Below are 18,478 nucleotides of genomic sequence, written 5' to 3'. Positions count from 1 at the left end.
GAAAAACAGACGTCTCCGTTTGCATGAAATTATAAAATTATTTAAGTAGAAATAAATAAATAAACGTAACGTCACTGCTTACCTCATACGTCGCGTATTTGTTGGTTGGCTAGTTTACCCATGTATCCTTGCGCGAATAAAATGCAAAAACGAGACATAATAAACGCAATTTTGCAGGTGTGTCACAAATAATATCTTTACGGCATAATAATCTTAAAGACTGGATTTCAACAGAAAACACGTCACAAAAACGACAAAAAAAATGAAACCAAACCGCCAGGTAAAAATAGTGACAAGATTGTCTTATAAATACTGTATGTGGTGTGGATTATGGCTGGTTGGTCCGATGGTGGTGGAGTTTCAAACGATTGTTTCAGTCAGTAACAGTTTCTCCTCTCCCTCTCACTGCCGATCTTGACTAGCCTTTTGTTTTTGGTTTTAATGTCCCCCAACATTTAATGCTTACACAAGTTCTGTCAAACGTCCAACACCAAGGGTGATGTAAGCAAAATGTTTTGCTGATAATCTATGTGACCCGATAAAATGGAAACATTTAAAATTATAGCACACTTTTCCTGTATCTAATGCAAATGAAGTAATTAGAGTTTCAAAAGCGTCTTCAACAATAAACATCACAAACAAGCTAGGGCATCAAGTGTCCTGTCCACATTGATGATAATCAGTGATGGTTTCTGATATGGGTGACATGAGCAACCGCCCTGGGCGGCATCTCGTGGGGAGCTGATTGGACATATCCACTTAAACTTTAAACTGTTATGAAAGCTGTGTTGCTTGGATCTGTTACATGCAATTTGCATTTGCTTCTGTTGTGATTTAGCTCTTCAATTACAATCCGAACAAAAACTCTAAAATATTGGATTTGAGCCTAAATGTTACCAGTGAAACCAGAAAGAAACCATACCAAAACGTTTTACCGTTTGCTATAAAACAGATGTTTTTGTTGTAAAGGGTGCCTGTTGTTTTGCTATTTCTATCAACATGCTGCCTTGTCACAGCTGACAAAACAGACCTGACAAATCTGTCTGTTTCTGACATAACCAACAAACTGAACACGTTGCAGTGTATGTTATCTTCACAGTCAGCTACGTCGTTGCTCATGAAGCAAATGAAGTATGTTCAACATGTTGAACATACTGTTCTTTCAAGCATATTTAGTTGATAGTTAAAGCAATTCAGTAAGGACAAAGGACAGAGCAAATGGTCAATCTGAAAAAGGTGCGCGGTTATTGTTATATCTATATGTGTGCATATTCTAGGGGCTTATGTATTTTTTTTATTACGTATGGTGTTTTTTTTGTTGTTGTTGATTTATTGAAAGGCATTAAGATGTCATTTCATGTTTTACTGCGACTTTATGGGAAGCTTTTCCATTATAATTACTATTATATGAAGCCGCGTACTCCTTTATATAGTGCATGCGTCTTTAAGAGCTTGAATGAAACGAGAATCCTGAGGAATAAGAGTCACCTCATACTCTCGTGCGACTGAAAACACACGCAAAAACTCCACCTCCCACCCCCTCATGTACAGCCCCCCCAACCCAGCAGCACTTCTGTAAAGTCGAGGGTCGAGCTGCGCGATCTGCACCTCTGTTGCAGCAGTTATGCACAGCTCCTGTCGGTTAGGAGTCGCGTTAAACACAGCAGAACCCGCCCCAGGCTCCGAACTGCGTCCCAACCGGCTGGTGTTGTATTTGCTGTTATTGGTGAACACGAAGCGGGAGGCTGGCCGCTGCCGTCTTCTCGCTTGCTTAAAATGAAACGATATGGCTGTGGCTATGACTCAAGCAACATACGCGGTTCGGCGTGCGACTCCTGGAAACCATAAGCAGTTTTGAGCGCGAGGGGGGGAAAAATAATCTGAATGAAAGACGCAAGGTGAGTCCGACCACCATGTTTCATATGGGCTACGTTGTCTGTTTCCATGTTGCCTGTGTGAAAGATAAGCGGAGTCGCCACTAGGCCAGTGTTATTTCTCATCCTATATCAGCATCTGGACGGGCACTGCGGTGTGAACTGGCCTTGCTTTAGCTCCGTTTTACACCACCATTTTCGCGTTATAACCGCATGTGAACAGCTCTGTGACACTGTTTCTAACATGTTAGTTCCAAGCTCATCTACGAGGGTGCACATACCAAGAGGTTGTTTTCCTGGAATCACAATTTCCTCGTTAAAAGAGACGTTACGCAAGCGCGTTTACCAGCGCTTATAAGGAGATGCAGGAGAGGAGAGTGGTATTCCTGGCAACGATATGATTCATTAATAGATATGTTCAAGAAGCCTAATAAATAGCTTTAATTTTTCAGGTCAATATTTGTTCCAGAAGATACAAGCTGACAAACTGAATTAACGTGTTTGGAAATTGCGATTCATGTACGTTTATTAAAAAAAATAAATAAATAACCACACTAATCGTTTTGATTTATGCATGAAATTGTATCCACCTCTCCAATGCACTTATTCTGAAGAAATCAAACAGGAAGTGTGTAACCAATTGTCTCGTTATGATTTCCTGATTTCATTTTAACACGTGGGTCATTTTCACTTTCAGTTCATTGCACCTATAATCAGCTATTGTTATTTATTGTCCAGCTTTGGCTCTTTTTTTTTCTCTGCACCCTAATGTTGACCTTTACCACCTTCCACCCTTAGTAACAGGGTCCTCCTGTGTTTCACTGGGAGGCCTCAAGCATGCACGTGTGTATGTAAAACAACCCTCCTCAGTTCACTATAAGCAAACCAGATGGTGGCTTCTCTCAGATCTTGTAAAAGTTTAGATACTTTGCACCATGTAATGTTCAAATATATTTTATATTAAGGAGAGCACACTTTAGAAATGGACTTAAGTCTGATAGGTTTTGTTACTTTTTGTAATTTTTTAACTGTGAGAGCTAAAACTCTCACAGCTAACATGGGTTTATGATATTGCTGGAAGACTGGCTACATTTTTCTCTCTCTTTTTGAAAAATGTCACATGATTTTTACTAACCTTCAGACTTATTTCAGATAAGTTTCCTTTTCTTCTTAATGTAAGAATTAAATAACCCAGTAAAACATGTGTTGAAGAAAAAGAAAAAAAAGGGCAACAGCCTTTATGGACTTCTGTCCCTGACATACATTGACAAGCCAGAGCATATATAGGGCCGCTAATTTTAGATCTGTTTGCGTTTCAGAGAACATCGATCTAGAGGCAAGGGTTATGAGTGCAGGATTCTCGGATATACTTTTTTATTAACTAGAATGTAAGCTGAAACGTAGGTGATAACCATATGCTCCAGTTCCCCCCCCCCACAATTAAATTAAATATCAATTATTTGCACTTCTGTTTACTCCAAATTAAGTAAGCAGTTCCTTAAGGCCAACCAGAGCTTCAGGGGCCCATAAATGCTAATATTTTAACACAGACCACAGATACATGAATGTAACATTTATTTATTGAGAATATCAGTAAGTCGATATAAATATATATATATATATATATATATATATATATATATATATATATATATACAGGTCAGCCTGTGTCCAGTTTGAGTGAAAGGCGCGCGCAATCCTGCTGAGGTAAAGTGAGGTAAAGCAGCGGCAGCGCGCAAGGCAAAGCGCAGAGGCGGTTATTAGTCCGCGCGCTGCCGGCTTTAAATGCATAATCTATAAACCCATCTATTATAAACCTATGCTTTAGGAACAAACCAGCTCTGCTAGTGAAATACTCAGAGCAACAGAGACGCTTGCAATCCGGCTTAAAAAAAAAAAAAAAAAAAAAAGCAATTTTTATATATATATATTATTTTCTTAAAAACATAAACAAGCAAGGCTTGGCCAGGTGGAGTGTGGGGGGTTTGTAAAGCATGGCGGGCTGCCAGGCTTATAATACACTGGGGGAAACTCTGCATTATTATAGTTTTTTTATTATAACAACAAATGAAAAATCCGAGGTGGCTTAGCTTTAAAGATATTAAAATATTCAGTGTTGAAGGAAATAAAATGTAGCTGTCATGCTCAGAAATAAAATATGAATGACCTTATAATAAAGTCCTGACCCTTTATCAGTGAGAAGTGTGCTCTCTGGTTATTATTTTTTTGGTGCACGATGACTCAAATTCATTACTTACTCAACGATTTACAGCTCATATGAAGTGAACAAACAAGTCCCATTCTTATTTTTGTACCAGGTTATCACAAGTATTTTAGAACTAATGTAAATGCAAACTTAACAAAACTCACCCATTAAAATAGAGTTTTGTGGTTTTCATTGGAACCCAATTCACAGTGTCATGAATAGACAGTTTCACATCAGTGACATTTCATTCTATAAAATTTCAACTCACAATGCACAACTTTCATTTCCAGGTTTAAAAAATGATGGAAAATCTGATATGGCTGTGGAAGTACTGATGGTTTGCCATTAAATTTTTACAGATGACCTCAGCTCTCGTTGTATGGATTGGCTTTCTGGCATCATAAGCAGGTCAGATTTCCGGGATACACTGTGCTCTGTTATTACGTGCAGTTTTATTTTGATACCACCTACTCCAAGATTTTGTGAAATTATTTAATAGTTTGTAAGTGGAATGCCACCAAATTACGATAACAAATTAATATCTGATCAGAGTGAATTATAATCGTTTTAGTATTGGGTAAATTTTAAACTATTGCACTATGCAGATAAAATCAGAGTTAAAAGGACACAACCCCCCACCCCCTACTACATGCATAAAAACAGACTAAACTTCTCCTGTTCTAAATCAGAACAAAAGTATTAAATGCCAGAAAAAAATAAATGAGACATTTATTGTATTCTATTTTTTTTTTTAGCTGAAATTCAGAAATTGATTGAGGTTTCCTTTTGGTTAAAACATATCTAAAGGTCAGAAGGTCACCCTCTTATCTGTTCAGTTTTGTTCAAGTATAAATGCCATGGGAATTTCCGGCATCATGCTGCTCAGTAATTAACCATGTTCCAAGGCCAGAGATATGCATACATCTTTTGGTGTGAAATGTGTGTATCAACAGTAGGAAAAAAACTAAAAGCTTTTGTGAAGAGGCTGACTGAAAGCTTGTTAAAAAAAAATTACACGGATTACATTTCACATAAGGTCACACATACTGTAGAAACACCTTTTTTGTTTGGAGACATACTTTGTTGTCTGCTGAAAGAAAGACAAAGGATCTGGTCATGCTGACCATACTGAAAGAAACAGTGAAAGCTAAAACCATATTGAGTCTTGTAAACCTTAGAAGACTGTCCAAATGGTTGAGAATTGGGGTGGCAGTGTCATGTTTTGGATGTGTTTTGCTGTGCAAGGGAATGGTGCACTTCACAAATTAAATGGAGTCATGTGCAAAGAAATTTTTGTGGAAATATTGAAGTAAGGAAGGAGACATATCATAATCTCTAATCTGAGTCCCATCAAAAATTTGTAGGCAAAATGTCAACCAAGCAAACCAATGTGACAAATTTGTGGAAAGATACCCAAAATATTTGATCCAAACTATGTACAATTCTTAAGCCGAAAACAGCTTAAAAATATGTCTAAAAAATTGTTGTTGTTTTTTTCTCGTTATTGTTCACAGGTACAGATAAATTTGGTAGTCCTAGCTGACCTAAAGTACAACATATTTACTCTAATTTGAAGTCAGAATAAGAGCACGGTGTATTTCGGTATCAGTTCAAATGCAACTCTGATACTTGTTCCATCAGACATCTCTTTGTACGAATATGCTTGCCATACCTGCGGCTGAAGCATTCAACCAGCCACAGGATAGGCACTTTGCTTTCAGTGGTGTTATTGATACATGGTGGAATCCTCCATCAGCCTCTTGTAATTCTGTGGCAGTAAATCAAAGAGCAAAACTGACTACACTTGAGCCCTTGCCTGCGGACATGTCATGCCTTCTCCGAGGTTATCATTCAGAGCACAAGCGTCTCATAGTGACTCAGTGACTTTCACAGACTCTTGACAGTGAATGAGGCCAGATTCGAGAGACAAATTTTCACCAGCAGCAGCTCCATCTGTAGCTTTTGAGAACATTTTATTGGCATGTTGTGTGCAGGCCATGTGTCAGTACATGCACAGCAGGCTGCATCTATTTTCCCTTCTGCGCTGACAGTTTGTCCCTGACCCCCATTATTTATTTATTTTTTTTCACACCACTCTGGTGTCTGTTGTTAATGGTGTTAAACAAGGCCTTGAATGGCCAAACTATTTATAATCTATTGCAACTTTATCCTATAGACTTAATACTAAATAGGATTCAGGAAAAAACTGTGAGTTATTATAAGTGCATGATACTGTGTGTTCTAACTGATTACCATCGTAACAATAATTATGTAATTTGTATAGAGATATGTGAAAGTGTTTGCTTTTTCTTTGAAGATAGAGTCTGCTGTGAAGTGCTATGGTGGAACTGTACTACTTGCAAGTCATTTAGGCTGTTATGTAACAGACACTACAGTCGTAAAAGAATAGGTCATTGAAATGTTTTTAGATTTCAAAGTCCAAGGTGGATAAAAGGTATCTTTTAAAACTAGATCTAGGTCTTTGTCACTGTTTATGATGTCCTGGTCACTATCTTTTATTTAATTTCCACAGTGGGGTTGGGTGGCCATGGACCCATTCAGCCAGCTTATCCTCATCATCTCGGTGACCAGCTTCCTCACCTTCCAGTGGCTGTTCCACAGAGTCAGCCCCTGGATGTCCATGCGGATCAGCCCCGACTTCTTGGGCCTCACTGACAAGCAGAAGGTGGAGTGGAACTCAAGGTGACCTGAGATTAATTCACGTCTGTTGTGACTGCGTGAGGCATTTTGTCCACATCCCAGTTCCGCATTGGAGACAGTAATATTGCTCTTTGCATTCATGCTGGCCAGAAGGAGGTGTGTGTTCACTGGATCCAAAAGATATGAGTTGACTTTCAGCCCACAGATTTCCTGCGACACCAATATCTGACTCATACGTTTGAATATCTGTGTGTTTGTTGTGCAGTTTTTCTGCCTCTCACTCTTTCAGACTGCTAGAAGCATTTAAATTGTGATGTGATTGTGTTTTGAAGAGCTGTGAATTGAATGCCTCGCAATACTCGCCTCGAAAGCTTGATCAGTTTGATCCTCATTTTTACATTTCTTTTCATCCTCAGTTTATTACTCATGAGAGCTCTTTATAAATTGAATCAGCCTTGTGGGCGATGAGCAAATGAAACGTAATGATTAGTCATGATGAGTCCCAGCTTTGGGGATCCCTGTAGAAATCCCCTACTTTACAGATTCAAATTGAGCAGTCTTACAGTGAAAGTTGCTGTCTTTCCGTCTCACTGACTGCTGAGAACTGCTGGACTGTTTGGCAATGTGGATGAATCCCTGGGACTCAGTGTCACTCTGGCCGACCCTTCAGCAGTATTTAATCTTTCAGTCTAATTGGTTTGAGTCAGTGTGCAACTATGTCAAGCAATTAGTTGATCCACCATGAACACTAAAAACTCCCCTTTCAAAAAAACCAATGAACAGCTTAAATGTGAATTTACTAAATGAAAGATCTTCATGTGCTACTTCTTTTTAAGGTCCTTGACATATGCAAATTTTCTTTTGACACTGAAATGATTTAAATGTTGGTGTGTATTTCATATCCTCCCTCAGGACTGTGTCAACGTTCCATGCACTGTTGGTGGGAATCTTCTGTCTCTGCATCTTGTTCTTTGATGATGCCGTCAACGAAGATCCAGTCTGGTGAGACGGCAGATCTCATGTTTCTAACAGTGTATTAGCAAGATGTTTGCTCAGTGTCTATTTTTATTTTATTTTTTTTTTTTTTTTGACAAATAGGAGAAGCCATTGCAGGGACACTAGGTCTACTAGACTTTGAACTTAACATAACAACAATTATGGTGTGGGTGTAGGGTTTAAGGTCACCCAAATGTTTGGAAGTCAGTACCTCATTTTGACTCCTTCCAAAACTGTAGAGATGCAGATAAATGCATACGGTAGTTTGTTAAACTAATCGATTCCCTCCGTCATAGTAAAACATAAACAAAGCCCAGATTATATGTTAAATGTATATAAAAGAAGCTAAATGAACAACTGAATTCTCATTGCAAAGATCTGATTCTCACCAAAGGGACGCTACTCTACCGGATTAGCTGTCAGCCAGACTAGCATGTCACAACCTATTTGACATTTTATAGCCATTAGTGCTGAGGCACACTATGGCATGATCTGTTTGAGTGCATAGGTCAACAAAGGCTGGAGGATTTTTCGGGGGCAGCTCAATGCTGTTGGATGAGCCTGAGCACATTAACTGAATTGTGACCTTTATTTGCTGCTTGTTGAAGATGAAGGCGAACAAGCTCTGAGTTCCCTGCAATACATGACGCAATTACAGTTTGATTGAAGAAGCAATCGCTGTCCTTCTATGTCATTTAGCAAATCACACCGGGCATGGTCCCCTAAGAAGTTCAAGAGCACCAGTAAAATTGGTCCATCTGTTTAAACTCAAATGACAAATGTATTGTACATTTTGTTGGGAATAACTGAAGTTTATTTGTTTTATAAAACAGTCGACCAAGGTAGAATATACCCCTATTCAGCTATTTTACGACATGAAAACAATACAGTCTTACAGGGCCCAGTTGATTCATCTCTGCCTTACAGAAGGCCCACATGTCATGGTTGGGTCAAAAGCTTAACACTCTTTTTGGTATGTCATTAAGTTAACCAACTTCAAAAACTTGTTATTTTCCTGGCTTGCTGCCATGTTGGAGTTGCCTAATCAAGGACATAATTCCAGGATGATGCTTTAGCAAAACATATGATCCCATGTTTAAGGTCATCAGTCAGAAAAACAGCACTTTAAAATGACCAAGAAGCAACAATGTTGAGCTACAAGCCTTTTGTAATTTTGAAATCATTCAAGAAATGTTTATGACTAATTAAAGTTAAAACACCAATTTATGTGTTGTCGTCTAACATGTAGCTAATGAACTTCAGCAGCTAATGTGTGTTAGCTTCTAGATTTAAACTGGTTTGAACTTGCTCGAAGTTCTTTGCATTTGCCATTTTGTAAGCTTGCATTTTGCATGCGATTATTAAGAATTTCGCTCTCATTATGATGTGTCTAAAAATATGCCAAACAAAAGGCGACATCTGGAAATGTAAATTCTTAAATCCAGTGTGTCTTTGTGTTATTAGGGGGGATCCTACACTGGTGAAGACTAATGTTGCAATCACAACAGGCTACCTCATATCAGGTAAAAAAAAATACATATATATATATTTGTAGTATTGGAAACCATTTAGTTTTTACTAAAAAAATACTTTTTTGGTTGTATATTATTTCATTTACATATGTATAGCTTTAAATTAGCTATCATGATAATGTACTCTTGTGTTTGTTTTTCAGATCTGCTGCTTATATTTTACTATTGGAAGGCGATAGGAGACAAGTTTTTTGTAGTTCACCATCTGGCAGCACTGTATGCTTACTACTATGTACTGGTGAGTGCCCTATTGTCCAATAGCAGAATGTGCAGGCAAGATGGGAAGGAGACAACCAAGGGTGTACAGCTGTGTAACATTTAACTGGGTGGTAGAGCTAATAAGATCAACACAAATTAGGTATCCGCAATATATACCCCATACCGCATTGTGTCTTATAAATTGTAAGTATAATGAGAGTAATTATTATCTGTGCAACTGGTAAATCCGCAAAGAAAAAAAATCTGACACTTTTTAAACTGCTTTTACTGTGAATTTAACAAAAATAAAGATATTCTGCAAGTAAGTGAGAATAATCAATTTGTCAACGTTTGACCTCTCAAGACAATGTGCCCTGCCTTGCATAGCAGCCCAGTTTGTAATAATCTTAGCTTCTCAGTTTATTCAGTTCAGTTTATTTATGGACAAGAAAATATCAACAGCAAAGCACATCTCAGGGCATGTCAAGTTCAGTCCAGACTATTTCAGCTCCATTAGCGCTACACTCATAACAAGAACGATTATTTTCATGGTGAATAACCTCCAGTATAAATGTTTATGCTTTCGTTGATGACACTGTAACTGTTGGTATTTGGTGTGTCAATAACTAAGCCCATCCAGCCTTTATTAGCACTGCTGTTCACTCTTGGTGCAGTCTGAAACCCTCTAGGTCGACAGGGTCTGACGCATAATTACAGGAAATGGATGACTATGGTAATTTTTGCATGGAATGCTCTGTGATGTTACTGGCTGATGCCTTTTTTCCCCTTTTCCTAATCCTCCTCCCCTCTCTCACTTTGCCTTTACAATTTCTGTGCCCCTCTGTTTTGTTTGACTGACCCCTTCTGGTGGTTTTGATGTCAGATGAACTTTCCCGAGCTTAAAACAGATGAAGGCTGATCTGTATTCACTGTGTGCATGCTGGCAGCTCTGACCATCCTATGCTGGCAGTGTCCCTTTTTCCTGTACCTGTGCATGCCAGCAAGCCGTATTCAACTTTCTTAATTACTCACCTGCTTATGTACGATACCTTATGCCTGTCTGTTTTCTGTGCCAGAGTCTAGTTCTCCTTTGTACTTCTTCTACTTATCGCTCTCTGAGATAGTCACAGAAACAATGGGGGATGAATTTATTCAAGTTTAAGATGCTTTTGAAAGCATTAAATGCTTTTAAATGTTTCCAACAGCCAGTTTTTGCTTCTCTGTTAGACACAATTACAGTTTAGTTTGCTCCAGAACAGGAAAAGGAATGGATTTTTTTAAAGGCAAAAATGGCAGAAGGACATGCAGCGTGCATTGCTCTGCTTTTGATTCTTGATGCGACTTTTAAACAAGGATCCACGCTTTTTGTTGCTACAAATGTGGATCGTAGCAGATCTGTACTCTTTCATATTTGTTTTAATACATGATTAGTTTTTTTTGTCTTAGCTTCTCTTGGCATCACAGGACCTATTCCTGTTACGATGAAAAGTTTTTAAAAAAGTTGCCCTCAAAGTAAAACGGAACGTAAATTCATTTTTCATCGACAGAAACAGAGCAAGCACCTGTATTTAAAAAGTGCTATAATGAGATTAAGTTGGCCATACTGTCACTGGACACTCATCACTGTCTTCTCATGTTACATCTAAACTGCAGAAGCAAAGCTTTATATTTGGCAATACCAATGATAGTAATAATTATAAAAAGTCAAGAGTAATTTGCACTGGAGTTTTGTAGCCATCTGGCATTTATTGTAAACATCAAAGCACAATTGGCTAATCCTCTGTGTCATTTTCATTTTATTTAATTGTGTTCTCAGTCAGATCTGTCATTTGTTGTCACCGTCTCATTAGTTAATATGTTTAATGTGTTTATGTTGTTCAAGCCAAAAAGTCCAAAACTGAACATTTTAAATCCTAAAAAAATATTTCCATGAGAAACTTCAGCTGAAGTTAGCACATCTTTCTAAGTCAAAGCAAGTTTAGTTTTGATCTTGTTGCAATGTTTTTATTATGTATCAGTCAGTCTCAAATGGCTTGGCCTGAATGTTGTTCAAGCCATTTATTTCATTTGTCTGACCGTAGCCTAATCTGTGTTTTGTGTGTGTGTTTCAACTGTCAAATAAAGCCTAATCAATAACTAGTCGACAGTCGATGCATGCTCTCTTCTCAGTGTCGTAAGTGTTCCTTCTTCTCTGCTTCCAGTTTACTCTTGCTTTTTTTCTTCCTTCTAATATATTTGTCTGTCTCTGTGTCCTTTGCTGACTTTAGCAAGAGCGGCCCCTCTTCAAACCTCACATGCAAAAGCTACCAAAAACACTGAAGTTGGGTTGGGTCATCTTTGTTCATGCAAAAACTACCAGGCGGTTATGTATCTTTTAGTAAACACAGAGCAGGCCACGATCTAGATGGGGACTACTTTATTCCTGTCTTGTCTGCTGTTATTGCTGTTGTGTTGTACTGAGCAGATATGATGCCCAGTCACAGTATGGACTTACCAGTTCCTAGGCGTACCAGCATGCTCATGCTAGGTGGATGACTTGAAACAATACATAAAATGCAATGCAAATGTGCCCTCTAGGTAACACATAGTAAGTATGTTTCAATCACCAACTTCTGTTTCAGCTACGTTGGTAAGTATTTGACCACATACTCGTGAAGCCTTTGAATTTTTGCTTTTGTCACATCACAACAACAAACTTCAGAATATTTCACTTGGATTTTATTCGATAAGTCCACGCAAAAATAGTGTGGCGTAAAGTTGAAGGAAATGGACACATGGTTTTGAAAAGTCAGAGGAAGTCCTGAATACATGTGGTGGCCACACTTTTTAGATTTTGTAATAGTGGAAAATATCAAAAACCATGTGTAATTTATCTTCCCTTTCATGTGTTAGCCTATCCCATAAAATCCCATTAAAATAAATTGAAGTTTGTGGTTCTAATGTGACAAAGTGTAAAACAAAAAGTTAAGATGGCTATGAATACTTTTGCAGTACGCTCTAAAAGTCAATTTGTAAATGTTTTCTTTTTGGGTGTTCATGTTGAAACTGACTAGTGTGTTGTTTTTTTGTTTGTTTGTTTGTTTTCTGCTGCACCTTAACACTCTCTTTAACTTACGGTCTCAATTAGACCAATCAGGGCTTGTTGCTCCAGTGGTTACTTACCACATTTGTCCTCACCCACAAGCATCGTTCAACCAGAACTTAATATTGATAATGGTGTACTTTTAGCATCGTTGTTTCAGGAAAAGTGTCCCAGACTGTACGTCTAATTAGCACGGAGGAGACTGGCCTCTATATATAATGCAACTTATTCTGCATGGCTTTTGATTGCTCCCTCACTAGTGGCTGGCTCAGTGTTTGTATTTATGTAAAAGACACCTATCATCACCCGTGTTGATATCTTCTCACTGTGGCACTGTTTTGATTTGTGGCTCTATTTTTTATTTTTTTTAATGAATGAAATATAGAATGTTTTTGCTGCATTTAGTTAATCTATGTGCAAAAATGCTCAATTTTCTCAGCATTTTATTTATTTATTTTGCATCTTGCCTCTTGTGTTTACAGGTTTTCAGAGGCTACTCGATCACAATTTGGTCACTGATTAACTGTAATATTTGGAAACCCTGTGTGAGGCAAGGCATTTTATTGACTCAGTAGAAGTAATGCCAAGGTTCCCTGGTGAATCTGCCCTTTGTGTCTTGGTACTGTATGACGCTTCTGTTTGTGGAGGCTGTCTTGTCATCACTTTTCCAGTTGACTAACATTTTACTCCATCAAAAGCCTTATTGGCTTAAATATCCAATAGTAGCCAAATTTCATGATGGGTAAAATAGTTTTATTTACTTGCACCATCTAGAATTTGAAAAATGTCTTTATTTACCTAATATGTGGAACTGTCAGCTTATTATACTGTAGTTCTATTTCTCCAGTACAAATGTCATGTTTACTTCCTTCATACTGAAATGTAATATGAAAGACTTCTTCAGTAAGTAAAGAAGAACCTTTATGGGTGAGAATTAGCGATGACAGTCTAATTTTGGCTTGCCAAGATTAAGAAAATATCTTGGGCCCTGAAGGGAAGCCTATTTATAAATCAGCCAGATGGATCTTCTTTTTTTTTTTAAGCTTTTTAGCACGAGTTTCCCATGCAATAGCAGTATTTTTCATCTGTTTTGTGGACATTAAAATTTGCACACATGTTTAAATTAGGTATTTCTCAAGTGTTTACCCGCAGTTATCCTTTGACGTCTTCTCAGATTAATGGTATTTGTGTGGAGGAAGTCATGCATGGGCTTCATGGCTGCTAATCCAAGTGATTCCGTGTTTCGTGTTTGTCCCTTTCACGTTTTGTTATCTTCTTGTGCCTACCTTGTTTTTCCAGGGCGAAGGAATGTTGCCTTATTTTGCTAACTTCCGTCTGCTTGCTGAGTTTTCCACACCATGTGTGAACCAGCGGTATGTATTCGCTCACTCTTAAACCTGGTTTCTGAGGCCATTCCATTTTTCACAGTTGTTCATTTTATACTTGCTATTATTTCTGGAATATACGAAACAAACTGTGCAATTAGAGGCTTGTACTGTTTGACTTCAAGCTAAAAGTTTGATACTTAAAAAAAAACAAGTGAAAGTGAAAAATTCATTTCCTGTCAAGAATTTTCCACTTTTATTTCTGATATTAACTCTTCTACACATTAAGGGTCACCAGAGCGAACTTTAAAGCATTAAAGAAATTATTAAGTCAACAAACAACATATTACAGTGTCCTATTGGGTAGACACAGTACCAAAGTAAAGATTTACCTGAATTGGACTGTGATTATGTGTGTTGTGGTTTTAAAATCTGACCTCAGTACAAAGGAGTCTAAGGTGTCTTCTGGGACCCCTGAAAATGCCTATATTTGTTTTTAAAGAAGGATTTAAATATCATTGATCTAATGGTACATTTTATTTAGAGAATCAGCATTTCATCTTTGATTTTCCAGTCTTCAATTTCCAAACTTTGTCACTTGTAAAGCTTACCCTGATTTCTCTTGATGAACTACAGTCTAACAAAATATAAGAACGGCATTGAAATAAGGAAAATAGGAACGGCACTACGGTGGGCCAAAATTGATTTTATCTTCTTACTGACATTCCCATTATATGAGACCCACAGCATTCTGAACACACTGATTCAGGCAAATTTAATTTCAAAATCATTTTCTAAAACCCTTTCTTTCATTTTAAGAATTGTATATATTAATGTTGTAACTCATTTTGTTGTGTTTTAGTCAGGATCCATCTTATCTAACTCACCTTACCTGTACTTATTACAATAATATTGTTGGAAATTAAAGTATAATACTGTTATTAATTTGCTTCATTTTCATTTTCACTGAAATGCCTAAATTCTTGTTTATGTATCTATAATTTCATGATGTAATTAACTTGCTTACATCACCACACTCCAGTGGAGGTTTAAGTGTTAAAACCCTTCGCCAGGTTTCAATTTCAAGCACTTCACTTTTAAAAATATTAAATGATCACTTTATACTGGCCTTACTGAAAAGAGATTATTATTTACTTAAAGAATTTTTGAAGTCTCACCTATAATTTTTAAAGTCAGAGCTGTAATAATTTGCAATCAAAAGAGTTATTTGACTCTCTTGACTTTCCACAGTCGTATAGTCTAAACTAAAAATGTTTCCTTGTTGACTGCACGTGGCTCTGAGAATTAACAATAATCACACGTTTTAATATTTCCATTTCTTCTCCCCGTCACTCGGCGTTCTCATAAAAATGTGTTTCGTTTCAGTTGGTTCTTTGAAGTACTAGGATATCCCAAGTCGTCCCGGCCCAATATGGCAAACGGCGTCGCCATGGCGGTTGTCTTTTTCGTGGTCCGCATCGCCGTCATGCCGGTCTACTACAGTCGCATGTACGCGGTGTACGGCACCGAGGCCTTCTACCTGGTGCCCTGGGGGGGGCGCATGGCCTGGATCTGCTCCAGCATCTGTTTGGACATCATGAACATCATGTGGATGCATAAAATTGCACGCGGCTGCTATAAGGTGCTGCGATCCGCGCGCCAGAGCAAAGCTGCAGCACCTCAGGAGAACGGGAAGACGGACTAACAGAACCAGGATGTCAGCGGAGTGAAAACACCGCAACAAAAGAGACAACTCTCTCGATGCACTGCCAGTAGCGGTTTGGACCCTCAGGTTGATACCGTGGCAGCAGAGCAGGACTTAACCCTGCAGGACCGAATGTAATGAGTTTTTTTCTTCTTCTTTTCTCAAAGGGGGGGAGGGGGAAAGCAGAGAGCCTCCTAGAAGTTTAAATGGACCAATGAAATGGTCGTACCTAAGCCATGATTAAGACTTTCAAGCAATACTTTATGTGCATGGCCAATTTATTTCTCATGAACAGTACTGAACAGCTCCTCCCTGAACAAAAAAAGGACTGTTTTGTTTCTGTTTTGTTTTAATACTGCTGTTCGAGCAGCACACAGAAGACGAGGAAACGTGAGTTAACGTTCATGAATAAGCCAGGATTTGAGGTGGTTGGGTTGCTCAACAATGACGGTCAGTCCTATAGGTTCGTTGCAGGATGCCCGTCGAAGAAGATTAAGACACAAACTCTCTTCTTGAGAGAGGGGTAGAAACGCATTTTATCTCTCCTCTTGGTTACCTTCACAGGGGTATTACAACTTAAAGCTTAGTTGGAAGGGCATTTGTTGGTAGTTTATTGGTTTTGTCTTGCTGGTGTCAGGGCAGATTAGTTTTATAAAACCTATAATCTTGACTGCTATGTGATAGAACAAAAAAAATATTTGTAAAGCACTTTTTGTAAAGCTTAAAGGGAAACCTAAAGCGGACGGTTTTGCGAGTGAAGGTTAGAAAATCGAAAATTCTGAGGTCACACTGATCTGTTTAGCCAAATGATGCATGAAATCCACCTGATATTACTCAAAATGAAAGGGAGAGTATTGCACTGCTTAAATAAACGTTTTTAAAACTTCTTTTTGGCACTTTTTTTGCATTCTGTTCATCACTTTAAGAAATACTTATATAATTGTGAGACTGATCGAATACAGAGCTGGTATGGAATTGGTTTGGATGATTTTAAAAATCAAGATATTATGATAAAGAGTATATTATTAGTTTGTTTTTTTTACATGATGATATTTTAAAATTCAGGTTAAAAAAACTCAACAAATGATTTGATCATTTGTTACACCATTTTATTTGTATGTAATAAGGAAGTTTGTAATCTGTTTCATACAGGAGAAGCTTTAAAATGTGTTGACGGATAGTTTCTACTTGTGCTTTTTTTTTTCCTGATCCAAGATTGTTTGCGTTTTAACGCACAAAAAAAATCTAAAAAACATTGGGGAGAATTTAGATTTAGCTGCAATAATTTTGCTAAAAAAAAAAAAAAAGAAGGAAAAAATGTTTGATGCTGAGAGAAGATTAGGAGAATTCCCTGGGGGTAATGTGTTGTTGGTTTATATAAAAGGTTTCAGCCCACTCGTGATTTTCAGTACATACTTGAAATTCTGTGAGATGTACAGCAAAAAGCTCCCATCAGATTTTTCTTTAGGCCGAGATAAGGATTGTTACATATTCTTTTACGTATGCCTTGCTGTTCTCAGTGTTCAATTTTGTTGCCTTTGTAGAACAACCTATGACTGCACGGTGGATATTTTCTGACACTCATCACAAAAACTGCAAACTTTCCCAGTCTGATGCCCCTCTAATGTGATTGCTTTGCCTTTCTTGTATTGTTGTACTTTTTCTTTTTCTTTTTTTTTACAAAAGCTGCAAATGGCTGAGTTTCTGTTCGGTTGAGTTTTCTTACTTAATTTTTTTTGTATGTATGTGGAGTTCTTTTATTTTCCTGCTGAGATTCCTTCTCATCGCATTTTTTTAAATAACAGCATGAAATGCTTACGCTGTTTGTTCATTACTGGCAAAGCGCTCAGACGAATTTTGGCAGTGGTGAATGTGCCGGATGTCATCTTCAGGTGAATAATCATTAAAAGGAAGAATGTGTTGACTGCTGATTTATCAGTTGGATTCAGTGGAAACAGCAGCAGGCTCTTTCTGAATGGAAACAGGGTGAACTTAACGTGCAAGCTCCTGTACGCTCAGTATGGCTGTTCTTCATGCACCTTCTGTAACTGCATGTGGGATTTTTTTTGTTTTGTTTTTTTGCATGGGGACTGCATTGTAAACAAATTAGCATATACATTTGTGAAGACCAGTTTTGTTCTCTTTTCTTACGACATGTAGATAATGTTTACTTAAACTTTACTCTTGTACTGTGCCACAAAATGTAGTCCACAGGAAATGATGATGATGATGTGATGCTAACATGAACAAGCAGATATTTAGACTAGTATCCAGCACAGAAATATACAGTAAGGGAATACTTGAATACTAATCAGCACAGTTTATAACAATCTGGGCAGTGCAAAATAAACATGAATCTTACAACCATCCTGCATTATATGTGTTGCATTGTTTTTGTTGTTTTATTTTTATGTTATTATTCCAACTGGAGTTGACATAATAGGAGGGCGGTGCATTTTAAACAGAAGCTGTTGCTTCTAGCAGTTGTGTCTTGGTGTTTCTGTTTCTAACGCCTTTTGAGGAAGCGTGTCGGGGTGGTTGGAGTTTTTTTGTGACATTCTATGAATGTACTGGTGATAGAAATTTGTCTAATCACATTTTCAGTTCTTCTTGAAAATAAAAACCAAATTAACTTGTGACGTGTCTTATTTAGTGGAAGTACTTTTGGCAAGCATGGCCTATCCACTGAAGAGCAAGACCTTTATGACATGACGTATTACTAACATAACTTCTCCAAGAGATATTCCTACCTACGTGTCTTTTGGAAACATGTTTATCAACAACTTGTATTGTGCTTCGCTAACATAAAAATGTCTCCAAGTTATGTTATTCATACTTATAATATATGCGTGCTAGGTAAGTGGTATTTTAGAATTTTGCATACTGTCGTAGCAGAAAT

At 37.7% G+C, this 18,478-nt stretch overlaps 1 protein-coding gene across 2 annotated transcripts; it reads left to right on the top strand.

Moving 5' to 3' along the window:
• Window positions 1-1,560: 1,560 nt before the first annotated feature.
• On the top strand, window positions 1,561-18,218 carry LOC122824344 (TLC domain-containing protein 4-B-like). Of its 2 annotated transcripts, XM_044104825.1 has the most exons (8): window positions 1,561-1,898; window positions 4,440-4,488; window positions 6,614-6,783; window positions 7,654-7,743; window positions 9,202-9,260; window positions 9,413-9,507; window positions 13,849-13,922; window positions 15,261-18,218. In XM_044104825.1, exons 3-8 carry the CDS (start codon window positions 6,629-6,631, stop codon window positions 15,577-15,579), a joined length of 792 nt encoding a protein of 263 aa, XP_043960760.1. In that variant the 5' UTR covers window positions 1,561-1,898; window positions 4,440-4,488; window positions 6,614-6,628; the 3' UTR covers window positions 15,580-18,218. The 2 variants fall into 2 exon arrangements, with proteins under 2 accessions (XP_043960760.1, XP_043960759.1); XM_044104824.1 differs by lacking the exon at window positions 4,440-4,488.
• The last annotated feature ends 260 nt before the right edge of the window (window positions 18,219-18,478 follow it).

The sequence above is a fragment of the Gambusia affinis genome, linkage group LG21 (genome assembly GCF_019740435.1).
Source record: "Gambusia affinis linkage group LG21, SWU_Gaff_1.0, whole genome shotgun sequence".
In the NCBI taxonomy this organism is placed as follows: domain Eukaryota; kingdom Metazoa; phylum Chordata; class Actinopteri; order Cyprinodontiformes; family Poeciliidae; genus Gambusia; species Gambusia affinis.
Note: the sequence above shows the minus strand (reverse complement) of the source record. Positions and strands in the feature narration are given on the sequence as shown.